Source organism: Heterodontus francisci, chromosome 17 (genome assembly GCF_036365525.1).
Source record: "Heterodontus francisci isolate sHetFra1 chromosome 17, sHetFra1.hap1, whole genome shotgun sequence".
In the NCBI taxonomy this organism is placed as follows: Eukaryota; Metazoa; Chordata; class Chondrichthyes; order Heterodontiformes; family Heterodontidae; genus Heterodontus; species Heterodontus francisci.
The window spans coordinates 82,609,227-82,635,587 of NC_090387.1; the positions used below are offsets into that span (position 1 = coordinate 82,609,227).

Consider the following 26,361-nt stretch of genomic DNA (forward strand, 5'->3'; position numbering starts at 1 on the left):
TAACATCTGTGCGGAAAGTTAAAATTCTACCCCGTGTTCCTATAGCAGGAAAATTTGCATTTCTGTAGCGCCTTTCACAGGTTCAGGATGTCCCAAAGCACTTAACATCCAATGAAGCACTTTTGAAGTATAATGTAGGAAATTCAGCAGCCAATTTGCACACAGTAAGATCCCACAAATAAGAAACTCTGGGTCATGGTGCATCACAGATATACCCAAACCTTTCCTCAGCTGATAGCCATGTTGGATAGAAATTGGAAACTGGACGGTATCGCTCAACACCTGTTCCTATGTATCCATTTCTGCCTCTTGTGGAAGATACAATGAGCAGCTTTAAAGCACGTTTACATTTTTGATGTGATACATCTCTCAGATCTACAGTTTATGAATGCTAATCCCACAGCATTTATTCAAAGTTGGTAGCTCAGACCATCAACCATCATGGCCACTATTCTCGTGGTTCTTTTTTCCCCCAAAAATATGCTTTATTCATAAAAATCTGTAATAAAATACATTACAAAACAGTTCAAAACAGCACCAAGTTGACATTCCAACAAGTGCAACAGAAATCCATTTTCTTCAATACAGGAGTGAGTTGCCTCACAACCCTTCCATTCCATTTTACATCACGTACATTTTACAGCAAACCCATATTCAGTGTTTACAGCCCGAGGGGTTTCCCATGGGTCCAGCCCCTCGGTTCACTATGGCGGGAGGACCTTACAGACTGGTCTTTCCCCATTGAGCCTTTGCTGCGGCTGCCCCAAGCTTTAGTGCCTCCCTCAGCACGTAGTCCTGGACCTTGGAATGTGCCAGTCTGCAACACCCGGTCGTGGACAACTCATTGCGCTGGAAGACCAGCAAGTTTCGGGCAGACCAAAGGGCGTCTTTCACTGAATTGATGGTCCTCCAGCAGCAGTTGATGTTTATCTTGGTGTGCATCTCTGGGAACAGTCCGTAGAGCACAGACTCCTGTGTTACAGAGCTGCTTGGGATGAAACTCGACAAAAACCACTGCATCTCTTTCCACACCTGCTTTGCAAAGACACATTCCAGAAAGAGGTGGGCAACCATCTCTTCCCCACCACAGCCACCTCGAGGGCAGCATGTGTAAGGGTGAGACTCTGGGCATGCAGGAAGGATCTGACGGGGAGGGCTCTTCTCACCACCAGCCAAGCTACATCTTGGTGCTTGTTTGAAAGTTCTGGTGATGAGGCATTCCGCCAAATGACTTTGACGGTCTGCTCGGGGAATCATCCGACAGGATTCCCCGTCTCCTTTTCCCGCAGGGCCTTGAGGACATTCCATGCAGACCACTGCCTGATGGATCGGTGGTCAAAGGTGTTTTTCTGCACAAACGTTTTCACGAAGGATAGGTGTTACGGCATGGACCAATGAATGGAGCATTCCGCGGCAATGTGACCAGACCCATCCTTCGCAACACCAGGGACATATAGAACCTCAGCATGTAGTGACACTTGGTGTTTGCGTACTGGGGGTCTATGCACAGCTTGATGCAGCCACACACGAAGGTGGTCATCAGGGTGAGGGCAACGTTGGGTATGTTTTTCCACCTTTATCCAGAGGTTTGAACATAGTGCCCTCTGGATAAAACTGAAAATGGCTTGGGTGACGCAGGATTGGGTTATGGGCCAGACCTGCGCCACACACAGCAACAATGTGAGCACCTCGCACCTGATGATCAGGTTCTTACCCACAATGGAGAGAAAATGCTGCTCCCACATGCTCAGTTTATGGTGTACCCTGGCTACTCGATCCTTCCAGGTTTGGCGCATGCCCTGACCCTTTCTAACCATATCCTCAGCACCTTCAGGTAGTCTGACCTGCCGGTGAAGGGAACAAAGGACTGGCTGGCCCTGTTCCCAAAGAACATGGCCTCGCTCTTGCCGCTATTTACTTTGGCTCCCGGGGCCAGTTTGAACTGGTCACAGATGTTCATCAGTCTGTGAACAGACAGCAGATCCGAGCAGAAGACGGCAACGTCGCCCATGTACAGGGAGGCTTTGACCTGAGTTCCTCCACTGCCTGGGATTGTCACTTCTCTCATGCCCGCATCCTTCCTAATGGACTCAGCAAAAGGTTTGATACAGCAAACGGGAGAGAGGACAGCCCTGTCTGACTCCAGATTGGATCGGGAAACTTTGATTCCCACCAATTGATTGAGACTGCGCTACTGATGTTTGTGTAGAGCAGTTTGATCCAATTGTGGATTCCCTCCCCAAACCCCATTTTGGAGAGCACGTCCTCGTGTATGTGTGTGTTTTCCTGTCAAAAGCCTTCTCTTGGTCCAGGCTGATGAGGCAGGTGTCCACCCTCCTGTCCCGTACACTACTCATGGATACTATCAGAGATCTTCCTACCGGGTACAGTACAGGTCTGGTCAGGGTGAATCACCAACTCCAGAGCAGACTTGACTCGACCAGCGATGAGTTTGGACAGAATCTTGTAGTCTACATTGAGCAGTGAGATGGGCCGCCAATTTCTGATTTCCGCCCACTTCCCCCTTCCGCTTGTAAATGAGGGTGATGATGCCTTTCCTCATGGATTCTGACATGCTGCCGGCCAGAAGAATACTCTCGTATACTTCCAGCAGGTCTGGGCCGACCCAGTCCCACGGAGCCAAATACAACTCAACCGGTAAGCCGTCGCTTCCGGGAGTTTTACTCATCTCGAAGGACCTGACGGCCTTTGTCAGCTCATCCAGAGTTAGTGGTTTGTCCAGGCAGTGTCACCTAAGACTTCCGTGATAGATAACAGGAAGGACTGGGAGGCCGTGCGGTCCTTGGGCTTCATGTCATATAGTCCAGCATAAATCGGTGTCCGATCCTGTGAGTACTAATTCTGTACAATCACTGTACCCGATCCTGTGAGTACTCATTCTGTACAGTCACCGTCCGATCCTGAGTACTAATTCTGTACAGTCATGGTACCCGATCCTGTGAGTACTAATACTGTACAGTCATGGTACCTGATCCTGTGGGTACTAATTCTGTACAGTCACTGTGCCCGATCCTGTGAGTACTAATTCTGTACAGTCACTGTACCCGATCCTGTGAGTACTAATTCTGTACAGTCACTGTACCCGATCCTGTGAGTACTAATTCTGTACAGTCACTGTGCCCGATCCTGTAAGTACTAACTCTGTACAGTCACTGTGCCCGATCCTGTAAGTACTAATTCTGCACAATCACTGTACCCGATCCTGTGAGTACTAATTCTGTACAGTCACTGTACCCAATCCTGTGAATACTAATTCTGTACAGTCACTGTGCCCGATCCTGTAAGTACTAATTCTGCACAATCGCTGTACCCGATCCTGTGAGTACTAATTCTGTACAGTCACTGTGCCCGATCCTGTAAGTACTAATTCTGTACAGTCACTGTGCCCGATCCTGTAAGTACTAATTCTGTACAGTCACTGTGCCCGATCCTGTGAGTACTAATTCTGTACAGTCACTGTGCCCGATCCTGTGAGTACTCATTCTGTACAGTCATGGTACTGATCCTGTGAGTACTAATTCTGTACAGTCACTGTGCCCGATCCTGTAAGTACTAATTCTGTACAGTCACTGTGCCCGATCCTGTGAGTACTAATTCTGTACAGTCACTGTGCCCGATCCTGTGAGTACTCATTCTGTACAGTCATGGTACTGATCCTGTGAGTACTCATTCTGTACAGTCACTGTGCCCGATCCTGTGAGTACTAATTCTGTACAGTCACTGTGCCCGATCCTGTGAGTACTAATTCTGTACAGTCACTGTGCCCGATCCTGTGAGTACTAATTCTGTACAGTCACTGGGCCCGATCCTGTGAGTACTAATTCTGTACAGTTACTGGGCCTGATCCTGTGAGTACTCATCTGTACAGTCATGGTACTGATCCTGTGAGTACTAACTCTATAGCTGAGCTTTTTTATAGAACATAGAACAGTACAGCACAGTACAGGCCCTTCGGCCCTCGATGTTGTGCCGAACCTTTAACCTACTCTAAGATCAAACTTACTACCTACCCTTCATTCTACATGTGGCAACTTAGTTTACATTCAGTGATAGTTGCTTTGGTAACAGTCCAGCTGTGGGATGGGGTGAAAGCAACCGGGAAGGCATTTGTGTTGAAGGTGTTGACAGATTGCACAATGAAGTTGTTGCCATGTCAGTGTAAAGTACATGGGAGGAAACCTGTACTTATTGTTTGAGCAGATTGTGAGTGCTGATTTAACAAGGGGCTTGACTGCTTTCTGTGTGTTTAACTCCTTTCCCTCTCTTCAAATCCAGTAGAGGATAGGAAAACAATCCTATGACAGTTTTGGATTACAGAGTAAAGGCCTGCTCAGGTCTGCAAAAAAAAAAAACCCAACCCAAGCCCGACAGAACCACATCGGACCCAAGCCTGACCCGGCCCGTGTCCTTCCATTTTTTCCCCGCATCTGACCCGACCATCGGTTAACTTGTCTTCCGTTTTTCACTTTGTTGCTGATCTGCACAAGCTTAAAATAACTGTAACAAAACGACCTTTCAAGTCCAAAAATTAAATTAACATTGGAGCCATTTAACTGTGATAGAGCGTGCCTGACCCGAGCCCGAATGCCGGACCCGGAAATGCAACCTGACCCGACCTGAACCTGACACATGTCGTCAGGTCCCATCGGCTTCAGGTCGGGTAGTCGGCCTTTATTGCAGAGACCTGGTTTCCTGCACTATTGATTTAGTCAGGTACACAGGAGGACCGTGCAGTATTTTATAACCCGCACAATCTTGCACAGTGATATAAGACTGCCTCCTTTTTGATTCCTAATTAAATGCTTCCTCTCTTGCTCCTGTGCCGGAGGTGCTGACTCTTTCTGAGCTACAGTTCCTGTTGGCTTTTGGTACCTCATCCAGTGGCCGTTCTGTAGAGCTGAACACCCATTCACCGGGAACAGATTGGACATTTAGTTAAAACAGCTATGCAAAGACTTAATGCTCAATCCCCATCTGCCGCCACCTTAACTGGACCCTTTTTTTGGCTGTCTAAAGTTGCTGCTTGACTCAGGCAGGAGCCTGTAACCATATGCTAATCGGGGTCCTGGACCATACGTGGAGTACTGCACTCAGTTCTGGTCTCCATATGACAAAAAGAGGAACTGGAGAAGGTGCAAAAAGATTTACAAGGATGGTACCAGAAGTGAGAGGTTATACCCGTTAGGCAGGACTGAAATGTTGGGGCTAATTGTGGGGATAGCGTAGATGCACTTAAGTACATTAGTGGGAAAAGGATAGAGGGATATGCTGATAGGGTTAGATGAAGTAGGATGGGAGGAGGCTTGCATAGAGCAGAAACCTGAATGGCTTAATTCTATGCTGTTACTACATAATTCTCTGGCTTCTGTACTGGCACTTTAAAGGCCTACTAAGCTAGGGCTGCTGGTGGGTGAAACTATCAAATGGTCACATGCAGGCAAAACATGGCAGCCTCACTGGCTCACTGAGAGGTGGTGCTCCGGCCTCTGAGTCAGAAGGTCCTGGGTTCAAGGCCCACTCCAGAGCCTTGAGCCCATAATCTAGGCTGACAGTCCCAGTGCAGTGCTGAGAGAGTGCTGCAGTGTCTAAGGTGTCATCTTTCAGCTGAGACATTAAACCAAGGCTCCGTATGCCCCCTTAGGGGGATGTAAAAGATCCCATGGAACTGATTGAACAAGAGCGGGCAAGTTCTCTCTGGGCAAAGAGATTTCTCCTGGATTTATCAGTGATTATCTTATATTTATAGCCCCTAGTTTTGGACTCCCCAGAGCAGAAACATCTCTACATCTACTTTATCGAACCCTTTCATGATGTTAAAAATCTCTATCAGGTCAGTCTTCAGTCTTTTCCAGAGAAAGGAGCCCCAGCCTTTCAGTCTTTCCTAACAGGTATAACCTCTCCATTCTCGTATCATTCCTGTCAATCCTTTTTGCACCTTCTCCAGTTCCTCTACACCCTTTTTTTTTTGTCCTATGGAGACCGGAACTGAGCGTAGTACTCCATGTATGGTCCTAGCCAATATTTATCCCTCTCCATGAGCAATACCAGGCGAGAACTGCTAGTTCTATAAATAAACAATATACATCGTCATTTATTAAATGGTTTAAAAATAGATGATTCCTCCAGGAAATACCTTTTCTTCACTTTCAGTCATGACAAGGCCTCATGGTTAGAGCATTGGGTTGCTTTACTTTACAACAAGGAAACTCCAACCTTGTTCAGCCTAGATATCCATTGCGAGTCTGCTCAGGATTATTAATATTTTCTATGCAAATGTAATGCAAGGAAGTCACTGAGTTCCAATTAACTTGATAGCATCTCATTTGGAAATAGATTAGATTTTAGATTAGATTCGAGAGACAGCACTGAAACACTCCCTTCGGCCCACCAAGTCTGTGTCGAACATCAACCACACATTTATACTAATCCTACACCAATCCCATATTCCTACCAAACATCCCCACCTGTTCCTATATTTCCCTACCACCTACCTATACTAGTGACAATTTATAATGGCCAATTTACCTATCAACCTGCAAGTCTTTTGGCTTGTGGGAGGAAACCGGAGGACCCGGAGAAAACCCACGCATTTAACCTTAGGATCTCATTCCCCTAAAAAGGCAGTGATTACATAGGACCATAAAATGGTAAAAGCCCAGAAGAAGGCCATTCAGCCCATGTCATTGCCAGCTTTCTGCAAGAGCAACTCACCTAGTCCCACTCCCCTGTGTTTACTCCGACGCCCTGCAAATTTATTCTCTTCAGGTAATTATCGATTCCCTTTTGAAGGCACAATTAAATCTTCCTCCACTACAATCTTGGGCAGTACAATCCAGATCCTAACCACTCACCATGCAAAAAAAAGTTTTTCCTTGTGTCGTTGTTGCTTCTTTTGCCAATTACCTTAAATCAGTGTCCTGTAGTTCTTCCGCCAATGGGAACAGTTTCTCTCTATCTTCTCTGTTCAGACCCCTCATGATTTTGGACACCTCTATCAAATCTCTTAGTCTTCTCTGCTCCCAGGAGAACAGCCCCAGCTTCTGTCTCTGTCCTACTTGCCCATTGTCTTAATTGTGGATTTGTTCCCCATTAAAAGTCATCCCCCGCTGGGACACACAATTCAAAGCCCTTGAACTGTGCCTCAGGACTTTGAACATGTGCTACAACATGTGTCTTGCCCGGAGACCTGTTTTAATGGGAAATCTGCTTCAGAGTTCAATGGTAGATGTTTGGGTTGAGGTTGGTGAATGCGAGCAGGATCTTTCCACAAAGTGGTTACGCATGGCCTAGGATACAAGGTGGTGGAGTCTACCTGTGAATAAATAAAATCATCAAGTGGCCAGTAGTACTCTGGGAAAGAGGCACCTACCATTTAAAGCAGTCCCCTCGTAAATACTGGGAGTTGGAGCTCTTTTTCCCTGTAGGAAGTCTGTTGCAGACTCTGGTTGGAGAACTGCTTGGGCGATGCATGCAGCAAACCTGCCCTCGGATAGCTTCAGTTACCTTCAACTCATGTGGACTCACCTCCTTGGCTGTTGCTCCTGCCTGGTGAAGCTTTGAACCCCGTGCTCCTGTCGAGCACGGCTCTGTACTGCAATCAGGCTTGGAGATGACCTGGTGGTGGTGATGAAACAGCAACCCAGTGACAAAGTCAGGATGATGTACGACATGGTGGGGAACTTGGTGTTCCATGACTATGCTGCTTTTGACCAGCTTGGTGGGAAGGAGGTGCTGTTGAAGTAACTTTGCTGAGTTTCTGCAGTGAATCCTGTAGATTGTATTTACTGAAGCTACAGTTTGCCAGTGATGGAAGGAGTGGATATTGAGTCCAGTGGCAGGGGCATTGACCAAGCGACCTATCTGTCCTGGATGGTATTGAGCTTCTTGAGAAAAATATTACCAGTCTTTGTAATGGCAACCAACATTTTAATCCTTATGTCTGGCCATTTAACTTTGCGAGGTTTCATCCCTTTAAACTTTCCCTTGGATCTCTTTAAGGGCTGCTTGCGCACTATTGCTTTTCCCCTCTAGTGAGCTCCCAACACCAGACCCAATATTGGCCGTGTGTCCACATTGTGACCTGGACAGAGATGTTATTCCCATTGATGTGAGAGGTCATAGCCTCTCTTCCATTATTTAAAGGGGACGCTTCTCAATTTTTGGTAAAACCTTCATCTGATGCTGCTGACCTTGGCCCAACTGGTCTCGTGGAAGCAGGAGAGCAGATTGGCTGGGGGTGGTGGTGGGCGTGGGTGATGGGGCCTCATCGTGGGTATGGACCTGGCCTTCACTGCAATCCAAAGCGTGTAGGGTACACATGGGGGGAGGTTGGGAAGGAAGGGTTGTTGCTCTCCAACTTGCCTGCCTCCTTGAGTAGCCATGGAGAGAGGGTCATGTGGTGTCCTTGAGGCCTTCTGTGACCAATGCACACTGAAGGATGTTCATTGTATCATGAAAGTGATTCTCCTAGCGTCCTGGCCAAATTCCTCCTTTAGCCAAAGCAGACTAGCTGGTTGTTCATCCTACTCCTGTTTGTGGGATCTTACTGTGCGCACACTGACTGATGGGATTTTCCATCTTGCAACTGCGATGACACTTCCAAAGTAACTCACTGGCTGCGGAGCACTTTTGGATGTCCTGCGGTTGTGAAAGGCCTTATAGAAATACGCGTCCTTTCTTTAACTCTCTCATATAAAGTCATTCAGCTTCTGGGCATTTTCCAAGATGAACAGTTCCTTTCACTGAAGCCGGACAGTGGCTTTCAGTTGCCGTGACAGCCTGAGGATGTGTTTGCCAAGCCATTGGGTCCATAAAACTCTGCTGTGTGTGAGTCTATCTATCGGAGTGAAACGTGTTGTTTGTAGCGTGTGATGAAAGGGCTCGTTGTGGAGTCTTCACTGCAGCCTGGCACAGCTCCTCAGCTCTGCCCCTTCTCAGAGTCTCACTGTATCGTTCAACTCTTTACTTCACTTCTTTCAATGCCAGTTATTTCATGCATTCCGTGGGAGATTTTTTTATTCCTTTCTCTCCTCTTCCCTTCTTTTGCTAAAAGTTAGGCTCTCAGTTGCCGGGGTTCCCTCCTGTACCTGACCCATAAGCGAAGCTTTTGGTGAGATTTTGTAGGCTCATAACTACGGGGGCAGCTGGGACTAGCCTGTCATCCAGTGACTTTCACCTGCCCCACTTCCTGGCAGGAGTTGCTGCCTGGTGATCCAAATTGGATAATTATTCGTCAGTCAGCCAGGAGCACTGAGGCCATTTACCGTCCCCTAACCTCAAGGCTGACTTCGATAGATTCTTGATAGACAAGGGAGTCAAGTTTTATGGGGGGAGCAGACATGAAAGTGGAGTTGAAACCACATTCAGATCAGCCATGATCTTTAACAAATGGTGGAGCAGGCTCGAGGGGCCGAATGGCCTACTCCTGTTCATAATTCGTATGTAACTTCTAGTCTGGTGAAGACGGGGTAACCTAAGCGTAGCACTGAGGGCAGTGCTGCACCCACCAGAGGTGCCGTCTTTCGGATGAGACGTTAAACCAAGGTCCCGTCTGACGTGTCAGGTGGACATAAAAGATCCCACAGCACTATTTCAAAGAAGGGAAGGGGAGTTCTCCCCAGCATCCTGGCCAATATTTACCCCTCAACCAACATCACTTAAAGTAGATTATCTGGCCATCTATTTCATTGATGTTTGTGGGATCATGCTGTGCTCACATTGGCTGCTGCATTTCCTGCCTTATAGCACCAGCCTGTGAATTAAAGTGGGGACCTTCCCAGTCTGTTTGATCCATTACCACACTGGTCAGTGCATTTATCCGACCAGGTTGGTGTTGGCTGTTTGGATGTAGGTCGTTCTGTTCCCACCTGCCAATACCATTACGCCAATATCTGTAGCCCGATGTGGGTGTGGCAAATGTGTAGCAGTTGTGCCTTGTTTTGGTCGGATGACCTTTAAATCGGGCACTATACATAAAAGTTTTTTTAAAAACGACACATGCAGCCTCACTCTTCATTGTTACACATGTTGTAAAGTATTATGGTTCTTATCTCCCTGGTAACAGGCATGCGAGAAAGTCCAGCACATAATTTTCAAATATATACTGACCTTGTGCATGGCTGGTCCAGTCACACATGAATCATGGAATGATACCACGGAGAGGGAGGCTATTTAACCTTTCATTCCTGTGTTGGCTCTCTGAAATGCTTTTCAATTAGACCCACTCCACCTACTCTTTCCCAGTAGCCCTGCAAACGTTTCCTTTTGAAGTATTTATCCCATTGCCTTTTGAAAGTTATTACTGAATCTACTTGCACCACTTTTTCAGGCAGTGCATTCCAGATCATAACTTGCTGAGTTTAAAAAAAAAACCTTAATTTTCCCTCCTGGTTCTTTTGCCAATTATTTTAAATGTACATCCTCTGATTCTAACCCTCCTACCAATGGAATTATTTTCTCTCTCTCTCTGCTCTACGAAACTCATGATTTTGAACACCTCTATTAAATTTCCCCTTAACCTTTTCTGCTGTAAGGAGAACAGTCCTGGCCTCTTCAGTGGCCACATAACTGAAGTCCCACAACCTGGTACCATTCTTGTAGATCTCCTCCTCACCCTTTCCAGAACCTTGACATCCTCCCTAAAGAGTGGTGCCCAGAGTTGGACACTAATCCAGCTGAGACTTAACCAGTGATTTATAATGGTTTAGTATAAATTTATAGCCTTTTTAAAAAATAAGGTTATGCATTTCAAATGTGCCTTAGCAACCTATTGGGCATAAAGATGAGGCAAAGAGAGAGGATTGAACTGAGCATGGACAAGATAGACTCCAGCCAGAACACATAGCGTGTGATGAGACGAGAAGGAAGGGAACTGTGCATATCACTTATTTATAGAGAAACAGGTCGACATTTAGATTCACACCTTTTTACTGTTTTTCCTTTAAGATAAAAATTTGATAAAAATTTCTGCTGTAAATATATAAATATTTTATATTGCTATGTATTAGTTTATTTAATAAATTTGAGACTAAATGGCAGTCTGATATCTTATTGAGGACTGGCAATAGATATTGTGAAGGCATTGGAAAGATTTCAGCAGCTTAAAAATATTAATCAGTCCAGAGTTTACCGTTCATTGTCCTTGGCATGTTACCAAATGTTGTACCAAAGAAAAAGGACTTGCATTTATATAGCGCCTTTCATGACCCTAGAATGTCCCAAAGCATTTTACAGCCAATGGAGTCCTTTTGAAGTGTGGTCACTGTTGAAATGTAGGAAATGCAGCAGCCAAGACGCACAGCAAGCTCCCACACACAGCAATGTGATAAAGATCAGATAATCTGTTTTTGTGATGTTGATTGAGGGATGAATATTGACCAGAACACTGGGGATAACTCTCCTGTTCTTCTTCAAATAGTACCACCGGATTTTTTACATCCATCTGGGAGAGCAGACGGGCCTTTGTTTAATGTCTCCCGAAAGATGGCACCTCCAACAGTGCAGCACTCCCTCTACTGCAATGGAGCATCACCAAGATAGGAAGCCATAGAGAGTTGGGTCCCGCTTCAGATTGTGATCTAAGATATGAGAGTCCAAAAACATAGAGGTAGAAAAGACCCCAAAATACAACCAGTGGCTGCAGTAGGATTCTTGGGTCTCCCACAAACGTGAAACAAAATTTTTCATAATTGAATCATTTAGCGTAGATGGAAAATTGACCAGCACAAGATCTCAGAAAAGTGATTAGAGTTTAACAACTGAAGAGATGCGAGAGAACAAGGGGTTGATGTGAAGCTCAGAAGGGAAAGAAAGACAGAAAATGTTGGAAACCGTCAGCAGGTCAGGCAGCGTCTGTAGAGAGAGAAACATGGTTATTGTTTCAGGGTGATGACCCTTCATCAAAACTGGACCTGTACTGTTTACTCAGTTTCTCTCTTTTTATTTTAGATTTCCAGCATCTGCAGTATTTGGTTTTTCTTTGAGAAAGGAAGACATGGGTATCTTCTTAAAACACATCTTTTGCATGCAGTGCCTGATTTAAAGGGACAGCTACCAAACCAAAACAAGACAGAATTGCTTCATATATGTCACGGGGAGCATCCCTCACTTTGGCAGAGGAATACTGCATGCAGAGGCTCCAATTCTCAAGAAGCGTCTGTACTAATATATGAAGCCCTGACTCGCTTTCTTTGTCTGTCTCTCATTCAGTCTACTTCTTTGACTCTCTCTCCGTCTTTATTTCTCTCATGCAGATCTTCATTTGCTCCTCTTGTTATTTCTGATCATGTACCATGCTTTTCTTGTAAGGCATTTATTTTGAGGGTGATGTTTAGCTGGAAAGACTGTTGAGTTGATTTTCCGCTCACAATGTGTAATTATGCTCTTTTGCTTTCTGTAGGGATCGTACCCAATCTGGGAGGACTTCAATGCCAAGGCCGCCAAACTTCACTCTCAGCTCAGGTAAGGTGAACCAGAGGTCAAGTGACACTTTGACACCCAAATTAAGGGGCAGGGGCAGGGGCAGAAGTAATCCACACAGCCCGAGTCAGCCTCTACTGAGAGCTGTTAGATTTAAGCACACATTCCCTTTAACTAACTAGTGAGAACTCAGTGCCCAAAACACTGCCCTCTTATTCCCATGGAAAAATTCCCTCTCACTTTCTGAAGAAATGAAGCATTTATATAGCATAATGAAGCTATATATTACCACAGACCTTGTAGTCATGTAATCCCAGTCTAGTGTACACTGGTCTGAATAACCTCACAATTTAGTCTCGCAGTTACAAAATAATCCCTTTATACTCTCCTGTGAATTACTGTGGAGCTGTCACATCGCAAGACTCTCATGGTGTTAAATCCACCTCAATTTAGACTGTTCCTTGACCTTTCAGTGGTTTTACTTTATTGAGGCTGTTGTATATACAGTAGTGGAGAACTGGGCCACAAACTTGCTCGGCCATTTTGTTGCCTATTTAAAATTTGTCAATTGTTCAATATTCCTCAATATTCATCTAATTTCCACAGGGGTGTATCTATCTGCCTTTTAAATACCTCAATTCATTCTCTATCTGGAACCCTGTGACTGACAGTAACTCTTAGCACTTTTGTCCTGTTCATTTTCTCCTGGTTATCCTGAAGGTGTTGACTTGCTGGGGTTTAATTCCCTGGCCCCACAGAACATTCTTCACTTCAGGCAAGCTCCTTGCCTGAACTTGCTGGCTGCCAGCTTCCTTACTTCCCTCTTTTTCGGTTGCATCAGGGAGGCACTAGTCAATTCCTGGTAGTGTGGAAAATTTCAATCTGTTGATTTAACTGCACAAGAGGCAGCCAAATGACACTCTGGCCAACAAATTCCAACACGAGCTCTACCTCAAGTGAGGCAAAGCCAATCATATGAATCTGCTAATGTGAAAGCATGTGTGTACTGTCCCTGACCTAGTCCTGCCCATCTGTAGTGTTGGATCCTGCTCCCCCAATCTTCTCTGCAAGTTAATGTATCTATTGATGAGGGCAGTGGAAGAGCAAATTTGTTGATGAGCTTCGACAATCATTCGCATCGAATTCCCCTCTCTGCTACTTCAACAGAAGCTGGTACACAATTTACAATAAATATTTCAGAGAGGGATTTGATAGGACTGTGATTGATGCTCACTGCTGGTCCCTCCTGCCCTTCCATTGATTTACAGACTTTTCTGGCTTTGGGGGCACATGCGATGTGGGAAATTGATTCCCTATAAAACAGCAGGAATGGGACATCCCGTTGGACAGTGATATTGGGTAGGGTGAAAATGCAGGGATTCACCCCATCCTGTGGGTTTTCCAGCCAGCTAGTTAGGTTAAAACAGCTCCTTTCATTCCACTGGCTTTCTTTCTGTGAATCAGGTTGTTCATGCCGGGAATGGAACATTACAAATTACAGCTGCTCCCAGATCAGGCACATCAGAATTAGTTACGGAGGGACAGGGGTGGTGGGGTGGACAGTGACGTTCCATTCTGCTGTCTTGCCTCTGGCAGGCGTTCCGCCACCGCCAACTGTCATAGTGGCACAATGAGAGGAGACACCGAGGAAATTCCCCCTCCCCCCCCCCCCCCACCCGAGTCAGAGCTCTACATTGTAGCCCCACCCTCAGCAGCGTTCCCCTCATTCCACCATTCAATTGCATATGGGATCATCTTCATAAATAGAGGCATTGAGTACAAAAGCAGGGAAGTTATGCCGAACCTTTATAAAGCTCTGGTTAGGCCCCAAGTGGAGTATTGTGTCCAATTCTGGTCACCACACTTCAGGAAGGAAGTGAGGGTCCTTGAGAGGATGCAGAGGAGATTTACCAAAATGGTTGCAGGGATGAAGGATTTTAGGTTCAAGGTTAGATTGGAAACGCTGGAGTTGTTCTCCTTAGAATAAAGGAGATTGAGGGGAGATTTAATAGAAGTGTACTCTATGACAGGCTAAGATAAGTTTGACGAGGAAAAACTGTTCCCATTAACAAATCGTACAAGGACTAGGTGACACAGATTGAAAGTTTTGGGCAGAAGATGCAGGGGGATTATGAGGAAGCGCTTTTTATGCAGCGGGTGTTCATGACCTGGAACCCGCTGCACACAAAGGTGGTGTAAGCGGAGACAATCAATGACTTCAAGAGGAAGTTGGATGGCCACCTGACAGAAATAGACCTGCAGGGTTATGGGGATCGAGCCAGGGAGTGGGACTGACAGCTCCATGGAGAGCTGGCATGGACTCGATGGGCCAAATGGCCTCCTTCTGTACCGCAAATGATTCTGTGACTCTAATTAGATCATGGCTTACTTGTATCTTAACTCCTTCTACCCACCCTGGTTCTGTAACTCTTAATACTCTTTCCTAAGAAAAAATCTAGCAATCTCAGTTTTGAAATTTTCACTCCAACCTCAGCCTCATCAGCTTTTGGGGGAGTGAGTACCAGATTGCCACTATGCTTTGTGTGAACAATTCTTCCTGACATCATCCCTGAACAGCCTTGCTCTAATTTTAAGGTTATGACCTCTCATTCTGGACTCCCCCAACCCCTACCAGAGGAAATAGTTTCTCTCGATCTACTCTATCAAATCCTTTAATCATCTTAATCACCTCAATCAGATCACCCTTTAATCTTCTGTACTCAAGGGAATAGAAGTCTAGTTTAAGCAAGCTGCCCTTGTAATTTAACCCTTTTAGTCCTGGTAGCCTTCCTGATAAATAGCACTGCATTCCCTCCAAGGCCAATATATCCTTCCTGAGGTACAGTGGCCAGAGCTTTATTTAACTGTAACATAACTTTTACTCTTTGTATTCCAGCTTCCTTGCAATAAAGGCTAACATTCCATTAGAATTACATAGATTTTATAACACAGAAACAGACTGTTCATCCAACTGGTCTCTGCCAGTGTTTATGCTTCACATGAGCCTCCTCCCACCCTACTTCATCTCACCCTATCAGCATATCCTTCTAATCCTTTCTCTCTCATGTACTTACCTAGCTTCCCCTTTAAGTTCATTTATGCTACTCACCTCAAGCACTTCATGTGGTACCGAGTTCCTCATTCTAACCCCTCACAGGGTAAAAGAAGTTTCTCCTGAATCCCTTGTTAGATTTATTGGTGCCTATCTCATTATATTAATCCTTTTGATTATTTAATGTTTCTGTCCACTAGATTTCAGTGATATCTGTACATGGATCCGTAAAGCTCTCTGCTCCCCTATGGTTTCTAACTTCCTCCAACAGGGAACCTGTGTCCTTGTCTGTTGGGAGATGTCCAAGTGAAAGCCATGTTTGCTGTTGCTTTGTGCCCACTGGGAGCTGCATTGAGAAGACCCCAACTCGCTTCACAGAGCCAATGGAGAGGGAGCAGACAGAGGCTTTCACCTGATCAAATTTGGGCTGTAGAGGTGAAGCTCATAGCTCCCTGCTACCCACCATACAGAGTTTCTAACACTATCTTTTCATGACAGGACCACTGTACTGGCGGCAGCTGCATTCTTGGATGCGTTTCAAAAAGTGGCAGACATGGCGACAAACACACGAGGTAGGAAACACTGGAGTAATATAAATGGCTCTGAATGTCTCATTAAGAACACTGAGGGCACAGTGACCTCTTTCAGGACATTGGATCTGTCAAATCCTGCTGGGGGAGGTCGTTCATCTCCAGAGTTAGCAATGAGTTTCTGAATACTTCCCAAACTGCGGGGGTTTCATCATAGAATAATGAATATCCGGGAGTGAGTGACAGGCTGGAATCTAATCGAGGAGTTCAGATGGTTTATACAATGGATATCTGGAATGAGCATTTTGCATCAAATTGAATCTGAGAAGTGAGTAGTGTTGAGAATGCTGAGATTATTCAATATGGAACGTGTTACATTGGTGTAGAATTACTGTCAGTGTAAAGTGCCCCACCTGTATATTATTGAAAAAAATAAAGGGGATTCCCAAATGCTTCTTCAGAAAGATGTTGCCCCTTTCATGGTATGTGAAAGGAAGAGGGGGTGTTACAGGTGCTATCACAGAAAGTTGTCTTGAGTGTGTGGAAGGCTCATCATACCAGAGCAGAGCTTCAGAGCGTTGAGTTACTGGATGATTGTGTATGTCCAGTTCTGTAGTGGACCTACCATTCAGTCCATTACCCACCTGGTGATGAGCTATATGACTGAGGTACTTGCCCTTTCAATCTTACCTTGACTGCTTTCTTGATCACGAGACTGCACCTGATGAGGGATAATTAAAAACTGGTTGAATTGCACAAACTTCATTTGTTCTCGTGGGTGATGATGATATTTGACAGGATACCGATTGCAGATACATACAGTGAGGATCTTGCAAAAGTTAAACACCTTTTGGTAGACTGCATATTGATGGGGCCAGGGCCTTTCTCTGCTTTGAGTTGATCAGACAAGGTGGGTGGATGAGCATGGTGAGGCTTAGTCAGAATGTGCAGTCTTTGACGGCAGAAGGGAGATGCTTGGTTTTATGTTGACCCTAATCTGCTTTGCTGGTTGGGAGGCAGAGATTAAAATGCAGTGGACCTTCTGCAGTGGGAGAAACCACATGTACAAACACCCTTGAATTCTGGGTCCCGTAAAGTTGTATACAGTTGTACGAGAGGATTCATCAGTGCAGGTTATATGATGGAGATCCAATGTCAATACATGGGATCTCTGAGGGACCTAATGGGAACTAGAGGTTAGCAAGAGGATGTTGAGAATTCAAGAATTGCCACATAACTTGGAAGAGTTTAAATATGGTTTAATGGGTGCCATTCCCCCTCCCCCACAATATTAGAATGTGTCTGACAAAGATATCAGGAAATAAAAAGAAAAACCTTGCATTTTTATAGCACCTTTCGTGTCCTCAGGAATGTCCTAAGGGACCTCACAGCCAATTAGTGTAGGCACTGTTACTATGCAGGTTAACCCTGTAGCCAAAACCTACATAGCCATATCTACAAGAGCAAATGAGATAAATGATCAGTTAATCTTTTTTGGTGGTATTGGTTGAGGGAATAAATATTGGCAAGGACACCGGGAGATCTTCCTGCTCCTTTTCAAAATAAAACTATTGGATGTTGTTCATCCACCTGAACAAAATTTGAGCAATGCCACAGGAAATTAGGTAGTGTATATTTTAAAGAACACAGAAATTTCCGGATCCTTCGAGATCAAGCTGCTCCTATGCAATAACACTTCTGATCAGTAAGGTAACTTTCCAAGACTGAAGATCATAAGAAATAGGAGCAGAAGAAGGCCATTCGGCCCCTCGAGCCTGCTCTGCCATTCAATAAAATCATGGCTGATCTGATTGTGGCCTCAACTCCACTTTCCTGCGTAACCCATAACTCTTGACTCCCTTGTCAATCAAAAATCTGTCTAACTCAGCCTTGATTATCTTCAATGACCCAGCCTCCACTGCTCTCTGGGAAGAGAATTCCAAAGATTAATGACCCTCTGAGAGAAGAAATTCCTCCTCATCTCTGTCTTATTTTGAAACTGTGCCTCCTAGGTGCTTCCCAGGAGCGTTATCAAACAGAGATAAAGAGGGAGATTTTAGGACAATTGGCAAATAGCTTGATCAAAAAGGTAGGCTTTATGGAGTGTTTTAAGGGGAGGAGAGTGAGGTAGAGAGGTTTAGGAAGGGAATTCCAGTGCTTAGGGCCAAGGCAGCTGAAGGCACGGCCGCCAATGGTGGAGTGCAGAAATCTGAGAGTTGTAGAGTTGGAGGAGATTACAGAGATGGGGAGGGGTGTGGCCGTGGAGAGATTTGAAAATATGGATGAGAATTCTAAAAGCAAGTCATTGTTGGACTAGGAGCCAATGTAGGTCAGTGAACACGGGGGTGATGAGTGAATGGGACTTGGTGGGAGTTAGGATATGAGCAGCAGAGCAGCACAGAACACAGGCATTGAATATGTACATGACCTGAGTTGAGCTACAGTTGGAGTTCTGTGTGCAGTTCTGGGCATCTCCTCATTAGAAGATAAAAGCAATTTGGAAAAGATGCAGTGTAAAAATCACTTGGATGTTACCAGCGATAAGGGATTACTGTTATGAGGAGAGGCTTGAGAAATGAGGGTTCTCTTCACCAGTTGTTGAGGGGTGACCTGATAGAGGCCTTCAACATTACAAAGGGCTATGAGTATGTGAATTAATGATGGATTACTTCCATTATTTAGACAGGTCAGTTGGACAGCAGCAAGAGTGCACAATTTAAGATCATTACAAATGAATTTAATGGTGGGAGAAGGTTAGAAAACATTTCTTCATGCAGAGGGTGGTTCGAATGTGGAATTCTCTGCCACAAGCTGTTATTGAAGCAGAGTTCGTAATTCCATTAGAAAGGAGTTGCTTGGAAAAGATGAATATTAAACATTTAGGGTCTCATCTGAAAGACCCTTGACAGTGCAGCACTCCTTCAATCCGGCATCTGAGTGCCACCCTGGACTGTCCAGAGTGGGGTTTGAACTTGCAACTTGTTGACTCGGAGGCAAGTGTGCTACCTACTGAGCCACAGCTGACAAAGACTTGTTGACCAGCTTCTGCACTGGGAGGTTCTATAATTCTGAAGTGTTGGTTAGGAAGCCTCCTGCTCAGGTTTCTCCAACTCCGATGGAAATCTCCACCCTCTTTTATCTTCAGTTGCTATTTTTTTCCACATTCTTGCCGTTTGCCAAGGGTGTGTCAGAAGTTGGTGCCAAATGTGTGTGATTATTGTAGTATGTTTACACTCTGGAAAGCTATAAAAGCAACAGTCCATGAGAAAGTAAGTCAGGCTGTTTGAAAGGCAACGGCACCAAGCTTCTGTTGTTCTCTAGATGGAAACATGAAACTGCTTCAAGAGAACTCCATTGGCCAATTTACTCTGTTCTGAATTGGCAGCGTGTTACACCTGTAAACTACAGATCATTTTGGATGACTTGCCTATTCTGCCTTGATGTTTACCTTCAAGTGACAACTTTTCAAATCTGACTGTTACTATGCGACAGCAGGTTAGTTTTGTGCATATCCTTTTCTATCTTTCCTATTCTGCTGGGACACAGTTCCGCAGACACTGTCCGATTCTTTATTACCATTTATCATGTGCGAGCTGCACAGTTACTGCTGGACCCTGTCATTGACCCAATTGTCCACATGCGCTCAATGACAAAGAGGAGTCACTGGACTGAAGCCAGGATTGGGAACCCTGGCTGATTTTACCCTGTTTCAGTAATTCGCTTTCTCCATTCATAGAAATAGGAATAGGCCATTCAGCCTCTCCAGCCTGCTGTGCCACTTGATTGGATCATGATTGATCCGTACCTCAACTCCATTTAGCCGCCTTTGCTCCGTGTTCCTTGATACCCTTACCTAATACAAATCTATCAATCTCAGTCTTCAAAGCTTCAATAGTCTCAGCAAGCACAGCCTTTTGGAGGACAGAGTTCCAGATTTCCGTTACCCTTTATGTGAAAAAGTGCTTCCTGATTTCACTCCCGAGAAGGAGGCTAGCTGGAGTTACAACATAGCAGGGTTACAAAGTGAAGGAAGATATGCTTCTGCTGTATAGAGCCCTGGTCAGATGTTGTCTGTAGTACTGCATTCAGCTTTGGGCACCGCTCCTCAGGAAGGATCTATTGGCATTGGAGAGGGCACAGATTTACCAAAATGATACCAGGGCATAGAGGATTATGAAAGAAGAAAGACTTGCATTTATATGGCATCTTTTACAACCACAGGATGTCCCAAAGCACTTTACAGCCAATGTCATAGTCACAGAATCATTACGGCACAGAAGGAGGCCATTCAGCCCATCAAGTCTTTGCCAATGAAGTACTTTTGTAGGAAACTTGGCAGTCAATTGCACACAGCAAGCTCCCACTAACAGCAATGTGATAATGGCTGGATAATCTGTGTTTGTGATATTGTCTGAGGGATGAATATTGGGCTAGACGCCAAGGATAAAACCTCTGCTCTTCTTCAAAATAGTGCCATAGGAGCTTTTACATCCACCTGAGAGGGCAGACGGGGCCTCGGTTTAATGACTCATCTGAAAAATGGCATTTCCAACAGTGCAGCACTCCTCAGTACTGCACTGGAATGTCAGCCTTGATTTTTGTGCTCAAGTTCCTGGCGTGGGACATGAACCTATAACCTTCAGAGTTGGACACGAGTGCTACCAACTGAGCCAGGGGTGACACACAGTTGCATAAATGTGACTTGTATTCCCTTGAGTATAGAAGATTGAGGTATCTGATCACGGTGTCTAATGTATTAAAAAGATTAGATAGAGTAGATACAGAGAATTTATTTCCTCTGGTGGGGAAATAAAGAACAAGGTTACCTGAAGGTGCAACTTGCCAATGGTTTCCATTGCTGGAGAGTGAAGGGTAGCGACGGAGGCTGTGCTATCCCAGCATTCTTAGTGACAGTAAAATCCCTTTATTAACACCCTAGTGAGAGCGAGCATCAAAAAGAGCGGGAGTTACTGGCACCATTCACGTTGTGTTGGTGACAGCAGTCGGTGGGTAGGAGGGCAGGAGCTTGTGTTGTCCCCCAGGAAACTGCTGCCAACAAGGTGAAAGTCAGGAGGAATGCGAGACACCACCGGCTCAGTGTACTATATCTGACCATTGAAGTTTCATCTGGGAAGCAACAGGAGGAAGACACTGATGTGATGTACTGCTCTACTCAGTCACAGAAGCTGAGAGTCACTCCGGAAAGAGTTTGAAGTACAGCCAGCCTGTCCAGTTGGTGAAATGATCACATATAAATGACAAAAGTGAACTGCACTCACATTGGCAGTCTGTAAGAGAGTTGGGGAGATCAGAGTAAAGTTCTGGCTCCTGCCCAACAAAAATGTCTGTTAGCACAGTGACATAATTTCTATGTAGGTCAGTCAGGAGAGATCTGAGGATTAAAGGGAGCAGTGCAATCTCAATAATAATGTCATCATTCATCCAAAAGGCACCTCTAAATATTGTCACTTAAACAAAAATGAATGAAAGACTTGCATTTATATGACATCTTTCATGACCTCAGCATGTCCTATAACAATTTTACAGCCAATGAAATATCATTGTTGTAATGTAGGAAACGCAGCAGCCAATTTGTGTACAGCAAGGTTCAAATGATACCAGTTGAAGGACAAATGTTGACCAGGACACCAGGGTGAACTCGCTTGCGATTCCTCGAGTAGTGCTTGGGATCTTTTGCATCTACCTCAGAGGGCAGACAAGACCTCTGTTTAATGTCTCATCCAAAAGACAGCACCTCCAATAGTATAGCACTCCCTCGATACCACACATGAGAGCGTCAGCCTAGATTTTGTGGTCAAGTGTCCAGATTGGCGCTTGAACCCACAACCTACTGACTCAAAAGTGAGAGTGTTACCCACTGAGCCACTGACAGCTCGTTCAATAATAAAGTTAGTGATCCAGCCTGTAGTGTTAACACATTAGTGAGCACATGGGGTGTGACCCTGTAACCAAGCTGTGTAACAGAATAAGGTCACATTAAACAGAAGTCTGAATCCCTCGTTTAGCCAAATTCTTTATTTGGCTGTTTTTCTACCTTTAGAATTATCAGGAAAACAATCAAGAGAGTGATAGCAGAAATGTTTTCACACAGCAGGTTTTAAGAATGTGGATTTCTTTACCACAAGGGGTTATTGAGGCACAGATTATAGCATTCCTATTACAATGGAATTGCATAAATATTTGACAGGGAAAGATGTAAAAGGATACGGGGAAGAGCAGGGAAATGGGATTAAACAACTCCAATTGAAGAGCTGGTGCTGGTACTGGTACGTGGCTGTGTTCTGTGAAAGTGCTGGCATTCACCCTCTGGGCTCACACAAAGAATGGGCGCGATCCCGCATGGCCAATACTTGCTGTTGTGCATGTCTGGGATGCGTAGCAAAGGGGCAAGGCAACTCCTTCTGTTTCTATATCTTTTGCTGGGAGGGGGAAGAGAGAAATTGTGTATAAAAATAGAGACAAGTGGGGCACACCCAACAAAATAAAGTCACTCAGCATCTGTGCAAAATAGGAAACAGGCTGGCTTGTGCACACAAGACAAACCCAGTCCAGCAAAGGAGAACGCAAAACAATTCTAGCTGAAGCATGTACATTGGGATTTTTAAACCATTCCAATCAAAAAATGGTATTTTCCCCCCCTCTGGTTTTCAATTTGCCGGGTAACCACCTTCAAAAACAGACAGTTCCGTTCAAAAGTGGACAGAGGTGTTTACCCTAACCAGCTAATAGTCCCCAATCAGGCACCTTTCAAGAGTACTTTGTAGAATTATAGAGCAGAGAAGGAAGAATGATAGCAATGGTTTGGTTGAGTGGGCGGAAAAGTGGCAAATGGAATTCAATCCAGAAAAGTGGGAGGTAATGCATTTGGGGAGGGCAAATAAAGCGAGGGAATACACAATAAACAGGAGGATATTGAGAGGGATAGAAGAAGTGAGAGACCTTGGAGTGCATGTCCACAGGTCCCTGAAGGTGACAGGACAGGTAGATAAAGTGGTGAAGGAGGCATATGGAATGCTTTCCTTTATTGGACTGGGTATAGAATACAAAAACAGGGATGTAATGCTGGAACTTTTTAAAATGCTGGTTAGGGCACAGCTGGAGTATTGTGTAAAGTTCTGGTCACCACATTACAGGAAGGACATAATTGCTCTGGAGAGAGTACAGAGGAAACTTAGAAGAATGTTGCCAGGGCTCGAAAGTTTCAGCAATGAGGAAAGATTGGATAGGTTAGGGTTGTTTTCCCTGGAACAGAGGAGGCTGAGGGGTGACTTATTTGAGGTGTACAAAATTATGAGGGGCTTAGATAGAGTAGACAGGAAGGACCTGTTTCCCCTAGCAGAGAGATCAGTTACCAGGGGGCACAGATTTAAGGTGATCGGCAGAAGGATTAGAGGGGATATGAGGAAAAACCTTTTCACCCAGAGGGTGATAGGTGTCGAATTCACTGCCAGGAATGGTGGTTGAGGCAGAAACCCTCAACTTATTTAAAAGGTACCTGGACATGCACCTGAAGTGCTATGGGCGGCACAGTGGTTAGCACTGCAGCCTCACAGCTCCAGCGACCCGGGTTCAGTTCTGGGTACTGTCTGTGCGGAGTTGGCAAGTTCTCCCTGTGACCTCGTGGGTTTCCGCCGGGTGCTCCGGTTTCCTCCCACAGCCAAAGACTCACTCTCTCACACACTCTCTCTCTCTCTCTCTCTCTCTCTCTCTCTGTCAATGGTTTAACGTAACTTGCATTTTACTGAACACAGGACTAGTCACTCAATGGGGACTTATATTGGGACTAAAATGCTTTGATTTTAAACTTCTCACCCCCTTGTGTTCAAATTCTACATGGCCTCACCCCTTCCAATACGGGGAGGTGGTGGCGTAGTGGTATTGTCACTGGACTAGTAACCCAGAGACCCATGGTATTGTTCTGGGGACATGGGTTCAAATCCCACCGCAGCAGAAGGTGGCCATGAAGCCATTGTCAATTGTTGTAAAAACCCATCTGGTTCACTAATGTCCTTTAGGGAAGGAAATCTGCTGTCCTTATCAGGTCTGGCCGACGTGATTCCAGACCCACAGCAATGTGGTTGACTCTTACATGCCCTCTGAAATGGCCTAGCAAGCCACTCAGTTGTATCTAACCGCTAGCACTGTGGGTGTACCGACCCCACATGGACTGCAGCAGTTCAAGAAGGCAGCTCTCCGCCACCTTCTCAAGGGCAATTAGGGATGGGCAATAAATGCTGGCCTGGCCAGCGACGCCCACATCCCATGAATGAATAAAAAAAAAAATCTCTTTAATCTCGTTCAGCCCTGCAATCTTCCGAGATATCTGCACTCTTCTAATTCTGGCCTCTTGTGCATCATGACATTAGTTTTTACATATATACTGACAACACTCAGCACTACCACACGACCACTTCTCTCAATTCCTCCACTGTTGCTAAATTATCAGACTGATTATCTGACATCCAGTACTGGATGAGCAGAAATGTCCTCCAATTAAATATTGGGAAAACTGAAGCCATTGTTTTCGGTTGCTGCACCAAACTTCATTTCTTACCTGCCAACTCCTTTCCGCTCCCTGGCATCAGTCCGAGATTAAGTTAGTCTGTTTGCAACCTTGGTGTCACATTTGACCCCAAGATGAGCTTCTGACCTTATATTGGTACCATCACTAAAACTGCCTGTTTCCACCTCCGTAACATCACCCAACTTCGCCCCTGTCTCAGCCCAGTTGCTGCTGAAACCCTCATTCATGCCTTCATTACCTCTAGACTTGACCTGGCTGGTCTCCCACATTCTACTGTCCATAAACTTGAGGTCATCCAAAACTTTGCTGCATGTGTCTTAACTTGCACCAAATCCCATTCCTCTATCGCCCCTGTGCTCGCTGACGTACATTGGCTGCAGGTCAAGCAACGTCTTAATTTTAAAATTCTCTTCCTTGTTTTCGAATCCCTCCGTGGCCTCGCCCCTCCCTATCTCTGTAATCTCCTCCTACCCCACAACCCTCCATGATATCTGTGCTCCTCTAATTCTGGCCTCTCATGCACCCCGATTTTAATCACTCCACCATTGGTGGCCGCGCCTTCAGTTGCCTCGGCCCCAAGCGTTGGAATACCCTCCCTACACCTCTCCACCTCTCTGCCTCACTTCCCTCCTTTTAAGGCATTCCTTCAAACCTACCTTTTTGACCAAACTTTTGGTCATCTGATCTAATATCTTCTTTTGTGGCTCGGTGGCATATTTTGTTTTATAATGCTCCTGTGAAGTGCCTTGGGATGTTTCATTGTGTTAATTGTGCTTTATAAATATAAGTTGTAGTCATCCCTGATTTCCTTCCCTTTCACATTGATGGCGGTGTCTTCAGCTGCCCAGATCCTAAGCTCTGGAATTTCCTCCTTAAACCTCTCTGACTCTTTACTTCTCATTCTTTAAGATGCTGCTTTAAAATCTACCACTTTGACCAAGCTTTTGGCCACCTGTCCTAATATCAACTTACGTGACTGTGTGTCAATTTTTATCTGATAATGGTCTTGCGAATCACCTCGGGATTAATTTTACTAATTAATGTTGCTATGTAAGTGCAAGTTGTTAATCTCCTGTGACAATGAGAGATTGTGAATTTTTAAAATTTTATTTCACCACTGTATGTATTGACAGGTCAATACCTACCCTTCTCCGTCCCATCACGTCCTTGGTGAGCTGATGAATGTTTTCTTCAAACATTGTCTTTTATAGTACAAGGCTCATTAAGCAGACTTGGAACAGGTTCCCAGTCACAGTGAGGCCTTGTAAAAAGGAGGGGGAGAAGATAGATAAAGAAAACACACACAAGGAGGCTTCTCTGGGCTGCACAAGGCTCCGCTTTTATTCATAACATGGAGTTCAATTGCATCCTTGTTCCATGACCCAGGTCTGTAGGGGACAGTGATGCAATAAGGCTTAATGTTGACCATTAATAGACTACATGTGTAGTCAATTAAAAGATTGTAAAATAGCTCCCCGCTGGCTGAAATAGTGAGTAGTGGAGCCTTACAGGCCCAGGTATGGTCCCCAGTCTCTGTTGTCAGCTGATCTGAGTTTGGGCAGATTAGGGGTGCCGCAGTTAGCTTCAAGTCCCAATCCAGAGACTTGAGCGCATAATCCAATTGCACACTTCAGTGCAGAACTGAGGAAGTGCTGCACTGTTGGAGGTGCTGTCTTTGGAACAAGACGTTAAACCAAGGCCCTGTCTTTGGAAAGCCAGTGTTCTCAGCCCGGTCAATGTCAATCAAAATTAGAAGAATGAGACATTTCTTTAGAGTCATTATTATGGCACAGAAG

General features: G+C 45.1%; 1 protein-coding gene across 15 annotated transcripts in view; it reads left to right on the forward strand.

The window, feature by feature from the left end:
• The window catches only part of LOC137379096 (protein MTSS 2-like), a 206,150-nt gene that overhangs the window by 43,790 nt on the left and 135,999 nt on the right, over positions 1-26,361 (forward strand). For all 15 annotated transcript variants that reach the window (XM_068049761.1, XM_068049764.1, XM_068049763.1 and 12 more), the window contains exons 2-3: positions 12,419-12,480; positions 15,989-16,062. In XM_068049761.1, the coding sequence (XP_067905862.1) occupies positions 12,419-12,480; positions 15,989-16,062 (136 nt within the window). The remainder of the gene's footprint in view (positions 1-12,418; positions 12,481-15,988; positions 16,063-26,361) is intronic.